This window comes from Pleurodeles waltl, chromosome 6, assembly GCF_031143425.1.
Source record: "Pleurodeles waltl isolate 20211129_DDA chromosome 6, aPleWal1.hap1.20221129, whole genome shotgun sequence".
In the NCBI taxonomy this organism is placed as follows: domain Eukaryota; kingdom Metazoa; phylum Chordata; class Amphibia; order Caudata; family Salamandridae; genus Pleurodeles; species Pleurodeles waltl.
This window is the reverse complement of record NC_090445.1, coordinates 13310969-13327461: the sequence shown is the minus strand read 5'-3', so window position 1 is coordinate 13327461 and position 16493 is coordinate 13310969. Positions and strand designations below refer to the sequence as shown.

Genomic DNA, 16493 nt, shown 5'->3' with positions numbered 1-16493 from the left:
GCTAAACAGGGACTTAACACACAAGGCCCTAGCAGGACTTTTAAGAATTTAGAAAAATTTCAAATTGCAAAAATGAATTTCTAATGACAATTTTGGAATTTGTCGTGTGATCAGGTATTGGCTGAGTAGTCCAGCAAATGCAAAGTCTTGTACCCCACCGCTGATCCACCAATGTAGGAAGTTGGCTCTGTATGTGCTATTTCAAAGTAAGGAATAGCATGCACAGAGTCCAAGGGTTCCCCTTAGAGGTAAAATAGTGGTAAAAATAGATAATACTAATGCTCTATTTTGTGGTAGTGTGGTCGAGCAGTAGGCTTATCCAAGGAGTAGTGTTAAGCATTTGTTGTACATACACATAGACAATAAATGAGGTACACACACTCAGAGACAAATCCAGCCAATAGGTTTTTGTATAGAAAAATATCTTTTCTTAGTTTATTTTAAGAACCACAGGTTCAAATTCTACATGTAATATCTCATTCGAAAGGTATTGCAGGTAAGTACTTTAGGAACTTTAAATCATAAAAATTGCATGTATACTTTTCAAGTTATTGACAAATAGCTGTTTTAAAAGTGGACACCGTGCAATTTTCACAGTTCCTAGGGGAGGTAAGTTTTGGTTAGTTTTACCAGGTAAGTAAGACACTTACAGGGTTCAGTTCTTGGTCCAAGGTAGCCCACCGTTGGGGGTTCAGAGCAACCCCAAAGTCACCACACCAGCAGCTCAGGGCCGGTCAGGTGCAGAGTTCCAAAGTGGTGCCCAAAACACATAGGCTAGAATGGAGAGAAGGGGGTGTCCCGGTTCCGGTCTGCTTGCAGGTAAGTACCTGCGTCTTCGGAGGGCAGACCAGGGGGGTTTTGTAGGGCACCGGGGGGGACACAAGTCCACACAGAAATTTCACCCTCAGCGGCGCGGGGGCGGCCGGGTGCAGTGTAGAAACAAGCGTCGGGTTTGTAATGGAAGTCAATGGGAGATCTAGGGATCTCTTCAGCGCTGCAGGCAGGCAAGGGGGGGTTCCTCGGGGAAACCTCCACTTGGGCAAGGGAGAGGGACTCCTGGGGGTCACTTCTCCAGTGAAAGTCCGGTCCTTCAGGTCCTGGGGGCTGCGGGTGCAGGGTCTCTCCCAGGTGTCGGGACTTAGGATTCAAAGAGTCGCGGTCAGGGGAAGCCTCGGGATTCCCTCTGCAGGCGGCGCTGTGGGGGCCCAGGGGGGACAGGTTTTTGTACTCACAGTCTTAGAGTAGTCCTGGGGTCCCTCCTGAGGTGTTGGATCTCCACCAGCCGAGTCGGGGTCGCCGGGTGCAGTGTTGCAAGTCTCACGCTTCTTGCGGGGAGCTTGCAGGGTTCTTTAAAGCTGCTGGAAACAAAGTTGCAGCTTTTCTTGGAGCAGGTCCGCTGTCCTCGGGAGTTTCTTGTCTTTTCGAAGCAGGGGCAGTCCTCAGAGGATGTCGAGGTCGCTGGTCCCTTTGGAAGGCGTCGCTGGAGCAGGATCTTTGGAAGGCAGGAGACAGGCCGGTGAGTTTCTGGAGCCAAGGCAGTTGTCGTCTTCTGGTCTTCCTCTGCAGGGGTTTTTCAGCTAGGCAGTCCTTCTTCTTGTAGTTGCAGGAATCTAATTTTCTAGGGTTCAGGGTAGCCCTTAAATACTAAATTTAAGGGCGTGTTTAGGTCTGGGGGGTTAGTAGCCAATGGCTACTAGCCCTGAGGGTGGGTACACCCTCTTTGTGCCTCCTCCCAAGGGGAGGGGGTCACAATCCTAACCCTATTGGGGGAATCCTCCATCTGCAAGATGGAGGATTTCTAAAAGTTAGAGTCACTTCAGCTCAGAACACCTTAGGGGCTGTCCTGACTGGCCAGTGACTCCTCCTTGTTTTTCTCATTATCTTCTCCGGCCTTGCCGCCAAAAGTGGGGCCTGGCCGGAGGGGGCGGGCAACTCCACTAGCTGGAGTGTCCTGCTGGGTTGGCACAAAGGAGGTGAGCCTTTGAGGCTCACCGCCAGGTGTGACAATTCCTGCCTGGGGGAGGTGTTAGCATCTCCACCCAGTGCAGGCTTTGTTACTGGCCTCAGAGTGACAAAGGCACTCTCCCCATGGGGCCAGCAACATGTCTCGGTTTGTGGCAGGCTGCTAAAACTAGTCAGCCTACACAGATAGTCGGTTAAGTTTCAGGGGGCACCTCTAAGGTGCCCTCTGGGGTGTATTTTACAATAAAATGTACACTGGCATCAGTGTGCATTTATTGTGCTGAGAAGTTTGATACCAAACTTCCCAGTTTTCAGTGTAGCCATTATGGTGCTGTGGAGTTCGTGGTTGACAAACTCCCAGACCATATACTCTTATGGCTACCCTGCACTTACAATGTCTAAGGTTTTGTTTAGACACTGTAGGGGTACCATGCTCATGCACTGGTACCCTCACCTATGGTATAGTGCACCCTGCCTTAGGGCTGTAAGGCCTGCTAGAGGGGTGTCTTACCTATACTGCATAGGCAGTGAGAGGCTGGCATGGCACCCTGAGGGGAGTGCCATGTCGACTTACTCGTTTTGTCCTCACTAGCACACACAAGCTGGCAAGCAGTGTGTCTGTGCTGAGTGAGAGGTCTCCAGGGTGGCATAAGACATGCTGCAGCCCTTAGAGACCTTCCTTGGCATCAGGGCCCTTGGTACTAGAAGTACCAGTTACAAGGGACTTATCTGGATGCCAGGGTCTGCCAATTGTGGATACAAAAGTACAGGTTAGGGAAAGAACACTGGTGCTGGGGCCTGGTTAGCAGGCCTCAGCACACTTTCAATTGTAAACATAGCATCAGCAAAGGCAAAAAGTCAGGGGGCAACCATGCCAAGGAGGCATTTCCTTACACCTGCTAACCAGGCCTCAGCACCAGTGTTCTTTCCCTAACCTGTACTTTTGTATCCACAATTGGCACACCCTGGCATCCAGATAAGTCCCTTGTAAGTGGTACCCCTGGTACCAAGGGCCCTGATGCCAAGGAAGGTCTCGAAGGGCTGCAGCATGTCTTATGCCACCCTGGAGACCCCTCACTCAGCACAGACACACTGCTTGCCAGCTTGTGTGTGCTGGTGAGAACAAAACGAGTAAGTCGACATGGCACTCCCCTCAGGGTGCCTTGCCAGCCTCTCACTGCCTATGCAGGTATAGATAAGTAACCCCTCTAGTAGGCCTTACAGCCCTAAGGCAGGGTGCACTATACCATAGGTGAGGGCACCAGTGCATGAGCACTGTGCCCCTGCAGTGTCTAAGCAATACCTTAGACATTGTAAGTGCAGGGTAGCCATAAGAGTATATGGTCTGGGAGTCTGTTTTACACGAACTCCACAGCACCATAATGGCTACACTGAAAACTGGGAAGTTTGGTATCAAACTTCTCAGCACAATAAATGCACACTGATGCCAGTGTATATTTTATTGTAAACTACACCACAGAGGGCACCTTAGAGGTGCCCCCTGAAACCTTAACCGACTATCTGTGTAGGCTGACTGGTTCCAGCAGCCTGCCACAACCGAGACATGTTGCTGGCCCCATGGGGAGAGTGCCTTTGTCACTCTGAGGCCAGTAACAAAGCCTGCACTGGGTGGAGATGCTAACACCTCCCCCAGGCAGGAGCTGGAACACCTGGCGGTGAGCCTCAAAGGCTCACCCCTTTGTGCCAGCACAGCAGGACACTCCAGCTAGTGGAGTTGCCCGCCCCCTCCGGCCACGGCCCCCACTTTTGGCGGCAAGGCCGGAGAAAATAATGAGAATAACAAGGAGGAGTCACTGGCCAGTCAGGACAGCCCCTAAGGTGTCCTGAGCTGAAGTGACTCTAACTTTTAGAAATCCTCCATCTTGCAGATGGAGGATTCCCCCAATAGGGATAGGAATGTGACCCCCTCAGCTTGGGAGGAGGCACAAAGAGGGTGTACCCACCCTCAGGGCTAGTAGCCATTGGCTACTAACCCCCCAGACCTAAACACGCCCTTAAATTTAGTATTTAAGGGCTTCCCTGAACCTAAGAATTTAGATTCCTGAAACTACAAGAAGAAGAGGACTGCTGAGCTGAAAAACCCCTGCAGAGGAAGAACAGAAGACACCAACTGCTTTGGCTCCAGACTTACCGGCCTGTCTCCTGCCTTCCAAAGAAACCTGCTCCAGCGACGCTTTCCAAGGGACCAGCGACCTCTGAATCCTCTGAGGACTGCCCTGCTTCGAGAAAGACAAGAAACTCCCGAGGACAGCGGCCCTGCTCCAAAAGAACTGCAACTTTGTTTCAAGTAGCAGATTTAAAGACCCCTGCAACTCCCCGCAAGAAGCGTGAGACTTGCAACACTGCACCCGGCGACCCCGACTCGACTGGTGGAGAACCAACACCTCAGGGAGGACCCTCCGGCGACTCCAAGACTGTGAGTAACCAAAGTTGTCCCCCCTGAGCCCCCACAGCGACGCCTGCAGAGGGAATCCCGAGGCTCCCCCTGACCGCGACTGCCTGAACTCCATTTCCCGACGGCTGGAAAAGACCCTGCACCCGCAGCCCCCAGCACCTAAAGGAACGGAACTCCTGTGCAGGAGTGACCCCCAGGAGGCCCTCTCCCTTGCCTAGGTGGTGGCTACCCCGAGGAGCCCCCCCCTTGCCTGCCTGCAACGCTGAAGAGATCCCTTGATCTCTCATAGGAAACCATTGAAAACCCGACGCGTGTTTGCACACTGCACCCGGCCGCCCCCGCGCTGCTGAGGGTGTACTTTTTGTGCTGACTTGTGTCCCCCCCGGTGCCCTACAAAACCCCCCTGGTCTGCCCTCCGAAGACGCGGGTACTTACCTGCTGGCAGACTGGAACCGGGGCACCCCCTTCTCTCCATTATAGCCTATGTGTTTTGGACACCTCTTTGACCTTTGCACCTGACCGGCCCTGAGCTGCTGGTGTGATAACTTTGGGGTTGCTCTGAACCCCCAACGGTGGGCTACCTTGGACCAAAAACTGAAACCTGTAAGTGACTTTCTTACCTGTTAAAACTAACATTACTTTACCTCCCCCAGGAACTGTGAAAATTGCACTGTGTCCACTTTTAAAACAGCTTATTGTGTTTTATGTAAAAAGTATACATGCTAATGTAATGATTCAAAGTTCCTGAAGTACTTACCTGCAATACCTTTCAAATGAGATATTACATGTAGAATTTGAACCTGTGTTTCTTAAAATAAACTAAGAAAATATATTTTTCTATAACAAAACCTATTGGCTGGATTTGTCTCTGAGTGTGTGTTCCTCATTTATTGCCTGTGTGTATGTACAACAAATGCTTAACACTACTCCTTTGATAAGCCTACTGCTCGACCACACTACCACAAAATAGAGCATTAGTATTATCTCTTTTTGCCACTATCTTACCTCTAAGGGGAACCCTTGGACTCTGTGCATGCTATTCCTTACTTTGAAATAGCACATACAGAGCCAACTTCCTACATCCCCTGAGCTGGAAGATTAACAAGCACAAGCAGTAGGAAAGCTTTGAGCAGAAGACCTTACTATCGTCCATTCACAACTCTATTCTCCGTTCAGGCTCAATTCTCTACTTCATCCTTACATTTGCAAGACACAGATACTCCTCCACTCAGATAAATCTCTTCCTTTGGTGAGGCAACCACCCCGGATCCACAATCTTCATTTTTGACACATTCAGTTTTTGAATTCGGTTTAACAAAATAACCATCCTAGTTTAACTGACCTTAATCAAGGTTGTGACAAGGCGAAGGAACGAGATTGTGACAGCGTATTCCCCCTGTGGCTGTTCAATGCCCATCAGCAGATTACCGTATGCACCAGCGTTCATTCCATCAGTACTGGGAAAGAGCAGGGATTATATTAGAAAACGTGATCCAACCCTGGCTGCAGTAGTCACTTTAATATTCACTTATTAATAATTCCAATCTCTTCAACTGCCTGCTAAGAATCATATTCCCTAGAGATTTACCTGATCAAGCAACCGGTGCCGGAGGCAGGATTTGCAACAAATGGTAAGAATCCAGTATGGTGTAAATCGATCCATACCTGCAGATGAGAAGTATGAGATGCATATATACAGTTAGTTACACAACACCCATAATTAACAAATGGGACCATTCACAACTGCTATACGGACAAATGTTTAAAATGAAATCCAACGACAGCGAAAATAATCACCATCAGCCAACACAGTGAAAATAACATTCAATTAACACCAGAAATGCAGCTAATATCCACCAAGACAAGCTTGTTTCTATGAAGGTGTCTTTACCTCACCTTTGAAAAGCTTAGTCTGAGTGCTGGACAAATGAACAAACATTCAAATACCACAAAACAAAGAACTTCATAACCCACAACTAGTTTTACATAAAAGAAAGTTAATAAATTAATGAAATTAAGCCAAAAAGGAGGCATGATAGACATGTTCACAAATGATTGTTAACAATATGAATAAGATGAACAAGCAATCAATAAAAAACACAACACTTTAAAAATAACTGATGTAAGAATGGGTTTATTAGTTGCAAAGGATGCAAGTTGTGTACAAGTAATAATTCCATGATTGGCCTTCTATGGGGGACCAGGCACCCCACTGTAGCACTCGACTCTTAGGGTACTGAAGCCGAGCAGGCCGGGGCCTACTGAGGGAGCTGCTGTGGGCCAGTAACCCCAGCTCGCTGGCATCCGACATCACTGTCCTTTCAGTGCTTTTTGTTTTAAAAAGAAAACATACTTTTATTACACACAGACACACTATTAAACACTATGCATTAACGCACACATTTATATAATTAGAGATGGAAATACTTTTGTTGACACATCTCTAGTGGATCCGATCTATATACCCACAAATCCCCCTAACAATGTTAGATGTAACATCACAATAAAATGGGGTGCCTTTATCAAGCGAGTCACCACGTAAGTAAACACAACCACGTTATACTTCACAATTACAACATCACTGAAATCAGTGGGGACAGGGAGTAAAACACAGTAAACCGCATTCATTATAACGCTGAACCTTGCACAGTCACTCATAAGTGCTATGAATAAAACACTGGTTTGAAACACGTGGGTTTCAGAATTCTCTTCAGATTTTACTATGCTGTTAACCGCAGCTTTAGGACCAGCCATTAGAGGTCCCTGCCCTCCTGCATCCTTGTGCAAACACACAGGGTCAAAGAGCTTTCAAAACATGAAAAGCCTTTCCCGGGGTCATATATACATTTGCATAGAAGCATTAGGGTAATTAAAAAAACAACTGGGGAGCTGATGCAGTCCTGCAGCCCCCTAACATTAAGGCAGCACAGTAGACATGTTTGAAAGTTTTAACCACCTCGCAGGGGATTATGAGACACTGAGCACTGAAAATATAATGAACAGCCTGGCGACGTGTAGTCTTTTTGTTGAATGTTGGGTGCCCTTGTCCCACCAGGGGCACCCACAACCAACTCTTCAGTTGGGAGCCGCAGGAGACATGCTTGCTCCCAATGGCCAGCCCTACCTACCAGCAGCCTTTTCTTCTTGCCACCTGGACTCTAAAAGGGTTCTTTTCATGGTAAGCCTTATTTCAGTGCCCTCTGTGCCAGCCTGCTCCTATGCCTGCAATCCTGAGGCTTTCTCCTGCTTCAGTGATGCCTGCAACAGCAGCTCAGCAGAATGTCCTTTCTGCCACAGGTTCTAGAGCCTCCTAGCTTCTGGAAGGGCACCTGTGTGCCAGCAGAGCTAAGGGCTAGTCCACAGAATTCCCGGGGGAAGGATCCAAGGTCCCCCATCATGTCCACTCCCTCAAACTGTTCCTCAGAGGGCAAAAGGAGCCAGCGCCACTGCCCCTGAAAAGACCCTTCCCAGTCTTCGGGGTTAGCTGGAGTCAAAGTACCAAAGCCCACATATGCAGGGCATCAGGTGGCTTCTCCTTCCATTTGCACACTATTTCGCCATTATTGCTTCCAGCTCCAGTATCTTCTCATCTGTCTCTCTCTTCTGCAAGCAGGTGGGAAGTTCTAGAGTGCAAACACCGTTGGCCAACCCTAGTGTGATGCATCATCACTCCAACCCCACCCCAAGCCTTCTGCACAGTATTCTGGATCAATCCAAAATGGCGCCAACAAGTTATATGTGGAAATAGCTCCACTGAGAGCCTCAGCTCCACCACTAGCTGACGCACATGCCTGGTCCATTCCCACCAACACTTCAAAGGCAAGTCCATCCTGCCATGGCCCCAGAGGTCGGGCCCTCCTCTTTTGTTTCAGTGGACCTAGCCTGTCCCAACACAGGTGCAGTAACACAAGCTAATAAACAGATGTAGATTTCTTTCCCAACCCTTCTTTTTCCAGGAACCGGATCAAGCACAGCTAATGGCTTTATTGTGACGAGAGGCCTTAGACCCTCCTGCTGGAGAAGAAAGTTACTAGGCCCAGTTGAGGGACAAAGGGCTGGAATCTTACTGCGAACTAAGCCACGTAAAGATGAGAATTCTTAAAGTGTCATAAGGAGTATATGTACGATATAAGGGATAGTAAATCTACTCTATGCGCAGGTTCACCCTGCATTGATACCTCACTGTACCCTGTGGGCCTAAGAGGAGTGAAACTGCATTCTAGAGCGGATTTAGTTTTTAATGTGTAATAGTGTAAGCACCACTAACCTTCAGTAAGCACTAGAGACCTGCACTATGAATGTCCAATCACATGAGAGAACCTACACCAGGTCAGTGTCCTTCTGCCATGGGCTACGTGAGAGCAGGCACAGTGCAGCACAAAACTGTGCCCTCACATGCGCAGCCCACGCGTGTGCTCATATGTTGTTGTGTAACCAGTCTAGAGCCTCCTACCCCAGCTGCATAGCAGCAGCTTTATCTTCAAAGGCAGACACTGGCGGTTAGCACTCTCAGTCCATTTACTGCAAGTTTGCAGTGAGAGAGAATCTGGTGGAGAGAATCGGTCCCAGTAAAAGTCCAAAACTGGGTAGTCACAAGCAAACAATGTACTAGACTAAATGGGAAAAACCCTTTTGCTAAAATGTGTAATGTTGAGGTGGTGTGTTTGGTGGCATGCTGTGAAACTTCCAGCAGTATTCCTGCTGAACCACACACCAAATCTGTGTGAGATTATTTCATTCCTCATTTGCAGGAATAACCCTTTCCTCCCCCAGCCAGATATTGTATGATCAACTGGGGAGGAAGCGAGTGCGGGAGGGGGTGATGGAGGGCAAATCGCCCTTTCAACAGCTATTTCGTTCATGACCTCTGCCTCCGAAGACGTCCCTTGGATAGGATGTTTTGGTCTGATTGTCCTCGTAGGAATTCTGTCGCTGGAAGCCTGACTGCTGGGATTGTGAGACATTCTAAGAACTTCCTAATGTTTGCTGATGTCAAAACCTCAACTTGCGTGGTTGGGCCAGGCCTGCGTCCGTGGCATTAGATCTTTCGCAATCTACTCCAGCGCAGCGCCAACTTAAGGGCCGAAGAGATGCCCCCGTCAAAAAGGACACTGATGAGAAACTGCTTCCCTCGGACCAGAATCCTGACACCATGAGTGTACGTGCCTACATGTATGACACTTGTGCTAACATCTCTTGATGCAGTATTGGGTGTAATTAATGTTCCCAAAAAAGTGGCGCATAGAATTGTGAAATTCCTCAATTTGCTGTGGTGTTGCAAGAGGCCCTGAAATTACGGTTGCTGCAGGACTGGGGGAGAAATGATTCCAAAGTGGACCAACTTCAGAAACAAGACTTGGATTGACGATGATGCTATCGCACCTTCGAGCAATCTAGAGTGGCAGAACGGGGTAGACTACCTCTTGGACTTCTTGTGCTTCTCTTTGGATTTTCCTGAGGCCTTAAAGTGCAAAGAAGACCAGTTGTGGTAGCGACTTCGTTAACAGGATTCGGGCCCACCTTTAGACCTCAACTGATCCTGGTGCACGTCTTGCAGTGCTTCACTACAAACAGCTTGGCTTCCCGAACTCGAATGGCCTTGGGATGCATCAATGTGTAATCACTGTAGGCCTTGAATTCATGACCCAACCCTAGGCAGCACAGGAAACAAGCATTTACAATGCGACACGTCCCACATTTTCTTGAGTTAGAGCTATTGGCATTGTAAATTCATGACTAGACTTTTCTTGCCACAAAAATTGGTCACCCCTGCCTCATAATTTCGTCTTTTCCTGCCATATAATTCCAGAGGCCCAGCATTTAACTAAAACACTTCCATTTACCATCCTCCTTTATCTTAAAACATATACAGCTATCATTTAAACCTTTATCAGAAATATACTTTGGGCATTAGAGTGTAATGCTCAAAACACCATAACAAGAATATTATTTGGGAGGGATTGGAGGGTGGAAGGAAAGAGGGAGTCGGGAGTAAAGATGGAGAGGACAAGTGGCGTAGTAACGGTGTCGTGGGCTCTGGAGTAAGAAAGCAAAATTTCAATTTTGGTAGCAAAATAGAGCAGTAATTAGAGTTGAGTGAGGTCCAGAGGTCTCTGGGCGCCGGTGCCACTGCACCTGTTACTCCATTGATTACTAGGCCCCAGGAGAGAAAGCTGATGGGGCAGAAAAAGAGGAGCGAAGGGAATACAACAGACAAAAGGAAGAAAGAGAAGGGGGTCGCAAAGAAATAAAAGAAAGAAGGGAAACAAAGAATGAGAAAATGAAAACACAACTAACCGAAGAAATCGTGCAAACGTGTGAGCCAAAAAAAAAAAAAAGGGGAAGGAAGCTAGCGAACAAAAGATAAAGAGGAAAAAATAATAAAAGAAGTGTGAAAATAAAGAGAAAAATGAACATAAGAGAAAAAAGAGAGATGGTGAGAGGGCATGTATGTACGGACACATTTCCCTCAGACACAGAATGGGAAAACCACTTTGACACTTCGGGTCCCGACAAGAAACTTGTGGCTTCTGCATCAGATGGGAAAGAGAGGGATTTAAAGTAAAATGTTGTAGGAAAGTAGAATCTTCCTAGCTTGGCTACCCCCACTTTTGGTCTGTTTGTCAGTGTGTTAAAGTGTGTCTCCTGGGATTGTGCTAACAAGGACCCCAGTAGTTATGCGCTCGACTATAAATTTGGTTGCTGGTAACTTTTTTTACCCACAGTTGGCATTCTGGTGCCCCATGTAGGCCCCTAGTACATGGTTTCCAGGGGATCCCTATGGCCTGCAGCACTTATTCTGCCACCCGTAGGGAGCCCATGCAAAGGGTTCTGCAGGCCTGCCATTGCAGTCTGCGTGAACCTGGTGCATGCACCCTTTTTCACAACAGGTCACTACACCAGGTCACTGTAAGTCACCCCTGTGGTAGGCCCTCAGCCCAGAGGGCTGAGGGCACCCCTGCACAAGCAGAGGTACCCCCTGTAGGAAAATGCCTCCCTTGGCATGGTTACCCCCTAACGTTTTGCCTTTTGTTGATGCCAGTTAAGATTGAAAGTGTGCTGGGATCCTGCTAACCAGGCCCCAGAGTCCGTGATCTTTCCCTAAACTGTACTTTTGTTCCCAAGTTGGCACAGCCCTGGCACACAGATAAGTCTCTTAACTGGTACATCCTGGTACCAAGGGCCCTGTGGCCAGGGAAGGTTTCTAAATATTGAAAATGTCACTTACCCAGTGTACATCTGTTCGTGGCATTAGTCGCTGCAGATTCACATGTTTGGCACAGTCCGCTGCCTGGTGTTGGGCTCGGAGTATTACAAGTTGTTTTTCTTCGAAGAAGTCTTTTTGGTCACGGGACCGAAGGACTCCTCCCTCTTTGGCTCCATTGCGCATGGGCGTCGACTCCATCTTAGATTGTTTTCCCCGCAGAGGGTGAGGATGGAGTTGTTTGGTATAAATAGTGCCCATGCAATGGAGTGAATATGTATGTATGATAAGAGTTTCTAATAATTATTTACAAATGTTCAGATGTTTAAGGTTTATGATCTACTTCTAAACGGCTACAGACTTCCCGGGGAGGTGGGAGGGTACATGTGAATCTGCAGCGACTAATGCCACGAACAGATGTACACTGGGTAAGTGACATTTTCAGTTCGATGGCATATGTTGCTGCAGATACACATGTTTGGCATAGACTATAAAGCAGTTACCTCCCCTAAAAGCGGTGGTTTAGCCTGTAGGAGTTGAAGTAGTTTGGAATAATGTTCTTAGTACAGCTTGGCCCACTGTAGCTTGTTGTGCATTTAGTACGTCTACACAGTAGTGTTTAGTAAACGTATGAGGCGTAGACCAGGTTGCAGCCTTACATATTTCGCTCATAGGAATGTTTCCTAGAAAGGCCATTGTAGCACCTTTCTTTCTGGTTGAGTGTGCCTTTGGTGTAATAGGCAATTCTCTTTTGGCTTTAAGATAGCATGTTTGAATGCATCTGACTATCCATCTAGCAATGCCTTGTTTAGAGATTGGATTTCCTATGTGTGGTTTTTGAAAAGCTATGAACAGTTGTTTTGTTTTCCTGATTAGCTTTGTTCTGTCAATGTAATACATTAGTGCTCTTTTGATTTCTAATGCATGTAGTGCCCTTTCAGCCACAGAATTTGGTTGTGGGAAGAACACTGGCAATTCTACTGTTTGATTTAAATGGAATGGTGAGATTACTTTTGGCAGAAATTTTGGATTTGTTCTTAGAACTATTTTATTGTTGTGTATTTGAATAAATGGTTCTTGTATGGTAAATGCCTGTATTTCACTTACTCTTCTGAGGGATGTGATTGCAATGAGAAATGCGACCTTCCAGGTTAGATATTGCATTTCACAGGAATGCATGGGTTCGAAAGGGGGACCCATGAGTCTCGTTAAGACGATGTTAAGATTCCATGAAGGAACTGGTGGTGTTCTTGGTGGTATAATTCTTTTTAGCCCTTCCATGAATGCTTTAATAACTGGTATTCTAAATAGAGACGATGAATGAGTAGTTTGTAGGTAAGCAGATATAGCTGCGAGGTGTATTTTTATAGATGAAAAAGCGAGATTTGCTTTTTGCAAATGTAGTAAGTATCCTACTATGTCTTTAGTAGAGGCATGTACTGGTTGTATTTGATTGGCATGGCAGTAGTAAACAAATCTTTTCCACTTAGATGCATAGCAGTGTCTAGTGGAAGGTTTTCTAGCTTGTTTTATGACCTCCATGCATTCTTGTGTGAGGTCCAAGTGCCCGAATTCTAGGATTTCAGGAGCCAAATTGCCAGATTCAATGATGCTGGGTTTGGATGCCTGATCTGTTGTTTGTGTTGTGTTAACAGATCTGGCCTGTTGGGTAGTTTGACATGCGGTACTAGTGAAAGGTCTAGTAGAGTTGTATACCAAGGTTGTCTTGCCCATGTGGGTGCTATCAGTATGAGTTTAAGTTGGTTTTGACTCAACTTGTTTACTAGATATGGAAGGAGAGGGAGAGGGGGAAAAGCGTACGCAAATATCCCTGACCAATTCATCCATAGAGCATTGCCTTGTGATTCGCGGTGTGGGTACCTGGATGCGAAGTTTTGGCATTTTGAGTTTTCTCTTGTTGCGAACAAATCTATCTGGGGTGTTCCCCAAATTTGAAAGTACTTGTTCAGAACTTGGGGGTGAATTTCCCATTCGTGGACTTGTTGGTGGTCTCGCGAAAGGTTGTCTGCTAGTTGGTTTTGTATTCCTGGAATAAATTGTGCTATTAGGCGAATGTTGTTGTGAATCGCCCACTGCCAAATTTTTTGTGTTAGGAGGCACAATTGTGTTGAGTGTGTTCCTCCTTGTTTGTTTAAATAATACATTGTTGTCATGTTGTCTGTTTTGACAAGAATGTATTTGTGTGTTATTATGGGTTGGAAGGCTTTTAACGCTAGAAATACTGCTAACAGTTCTAGGTAATTGATATGAAATTTTGTTTCGTGTATATCCCATTGTCCTTGAATGCTGTGGTGATTGAGGTGTGCTCCCCACCCTGTCATGGAAGCATCTGTTGTTATAACGTATTGAGGCACTGGGTCCTGAAATGTCCGCCCTTTGTTTAAATTTTTGCTGTTCCACCATAGAAGCGAGAGGTATGTTTGGCGGTCTACCAACACCAGATTTTGAAGTTGACCCTGTGCCTGTGACCATTGTGATGCTAGACACTGTTGTAAGAGTCGCATGTGTAGTCTTGCGTTTGGGACAATGGCTATGCATGATGACATCATGCCTAGAAGTTTTAGCGCAAATTTTGCTTGTATCCTTTGGTTTGGAAACATAGCACTTATTAGCTTGTGGAATGCCTGCACTCTTTGTGGACTTGGAGTGGCAATTCCTTTTGATGTGTTGATGGTTGCTCCTAGATATTGTTGTGTTTGACACGGTTCTAGGTGTGATTTTGTATAGTTGATGGAAAACCCCAGTTTGTGAAGGGTTTGTATGACAAAAGTGGTGTCGTTTGCGCATTTTTTTACTGTGTTGGTTTTGATTAGCCAGTCGTCTAGGTAAGGGAACACATGTATCTGTTGTCTCCTGATGTGTGCTGCTACTACTGCTAGACATTTTGTGAACACTCTTGGTGCAGTTGTTATTCCGAATGGCAACACCTTGAATTGGTAATGTATTCCTTTGAATACGAACCGTAGGTACTTTCTGTGAGAAGGGTGTATTGGTATATGAAAGTACGCATCCTTTAGGTCTAATGTGGTCATGTAATCTTGCTGTTTGAGCAGTGGAATGATGTCTTGTAGTGTGACCATGTGAAAATGGTCCGATATGATGTAGGTATTTAGTGTCCTGAGATCTAATATTGGTCTTAATGTTTCGTCTTTTTTTGGAATTAGAAAGTACAGGGAGTAAACTCCTGTGTTTTTTTGTTGTACTGGTACTAATTCTATTGCATCCTTTTGCAGTAGTGCTTGAACTTCTAGTCCTAAAAGTTCTAAATGTTGTTGTGACATTTTGCGTGTTTTGGGGGGGATGTTTGGTGGGAAGTTGTGGAATTCTATGCAATAGCCATGTTGGATTATTGCTAATACCCAATTGTCTGTTGTAATCTGTTGCCAAGATTGGTAGATTTGGCTTAGTCTTCCCCCCACTGGTGTTGAGTGAAGGGGTTGCGTGACTTGAAAGTCACTGTTTAGGTGGAGGTGTTTTTGGAGTCTGGAATCTTCCCCTACTCCTTGGGAATTGACCCCCCCGATATCCCCTGAAACCTCCCCTTTGGAAGGAACCCTGATATGGTGTGGTTCTTGTTTGTTGGCTGGTGGTGTCTGTGGGTTGGCCACGAAACCCCCCTCTAAATGGAGTTTTTCTGAAAGAGCCTCTGCTCTGCGGGGAGTAGAGTGCGCCCATGGCCTTGGCCGTGTCTGTGTCCTTTTTAAGTTTTTCAATGGCTGTATCCACTTCAGAGCCAAACAGTTGTTTCTCGTTGAAGGGCATATTAAGGACAGCCTGCTGGATTTCAGGTTTGAAGCCTGAAGTGCGTAGCCAAGCGTGTCTCCTTATGGTGACAGCAGTGTTGACTGTTCTTGCTGCAGTATCGGCTGCGTCTAGTGAAGAGCGGATTTGATTGTTTGAGATAGTTTGTCCCTCTTCCACTATTTGCTGCGCCCTTTTTTGGTATTCCTGGGGAAGATGGTCTACGAGAAGTTGCATCTCGTCCCAGTGTGCGCGGTCATATCTGGCCAGCAGCGCTTGTGAATTTGCGATGCGCCACTGGTTGGCTGCCTGTGATGCTACTCTTTTCCCTGCCGCGTCAAATTTTCGGCTTTCTTTGTCCGGAGGTGGGGCGTCGCCAGATGTATGTGAATTTGCTCTTTTGCGAGCTGCCCCTACTACCACAGAGTCAGGTGGTAACTGCGAAGTAATAAACACTGGGTCTGTGGGTGGTGGTTTGTATTTCTTATCCACCCTTGGGGTGATGGCTCTTGATTTTACGGGCTCTTCAAAAATTTGTTTTGCGTGCCGTAACATCCCTGGTAGCATTGGGAGACATTGATATTGGCTATGTGTAGCCGAGAGGGTGTTAAATAAAAAATCATCCTCTATAGGATCGGAATGCAGTTGGACATTGTGGAATTCTGCAGCCCTAGCCACCAGTTGCGAGTATGAGGTACTGTCCTCTGGCGGTGACGGCTTTGTGGGGTATGACTCGGGATCATTGTCCGGCACTGGGGTGTCATACAGGTCCCAAGCGTCTTGATCCTGATCGTCATGACTTATGGTAGTTTGCGCTGGTGAGTGCATTTGTGGCGGTGTTTGTGCCGGCGATGCCTGTGGTGGAGAGGGCGGAGGCGTGACTTTTTTAACCACTTTGGCTTGTGGTTGTGCGTCATCCTTTGCATGTCCGATCCTTCTTTTCCTCATGATTGGGGGAAGGGTTGATATCTTCCCTGTATCTTGCTGGATGCACAGTCTCTTTTGTGTGTAGTCCGATTCTACACTTTGGAGCTCTTGTCCAAATCTGTGCATTTGGCCACTTAGTCCTTGTTCCTCTGAGTAGGATGAAGGTGTGGTATTTTTCGGCGCCGAGAGAGAATCTTTTTTTGGTTTCGGCACCGACAGAAT

General features: G+C 46.7%; 1 protein-coding gene across 3 annotated transcripts in view; it reads right to left on the bottom strand.

Moving 5' to 3' along the window:
• The window catches only part of NUP188 (nucleoporin 188), a 642545-nt gene that overhangs the window by 273904 nt on the left and 352148 nt on the right, over window positions 1-16493 (bottom strand). For all 3 annotated transcript variants that reach the window (XM_069237029.1, XM_069237030.1, XM_069237031.1), the window contains exons 19-20: window positions 5967-6043; window positions 5721-5835 (exon numbers count right to left, since the gene is read on the bottom strand). In XM_069237029.1, coding sequence (XP_069093130.1) covers window positions 5721-5835; window positions 5967-6043 — 192 coding nt within the window. The remainder of the gene's footprint in view (window positions 1-5720; window positions 5836-5966; window positions 6044-16493) is intronic.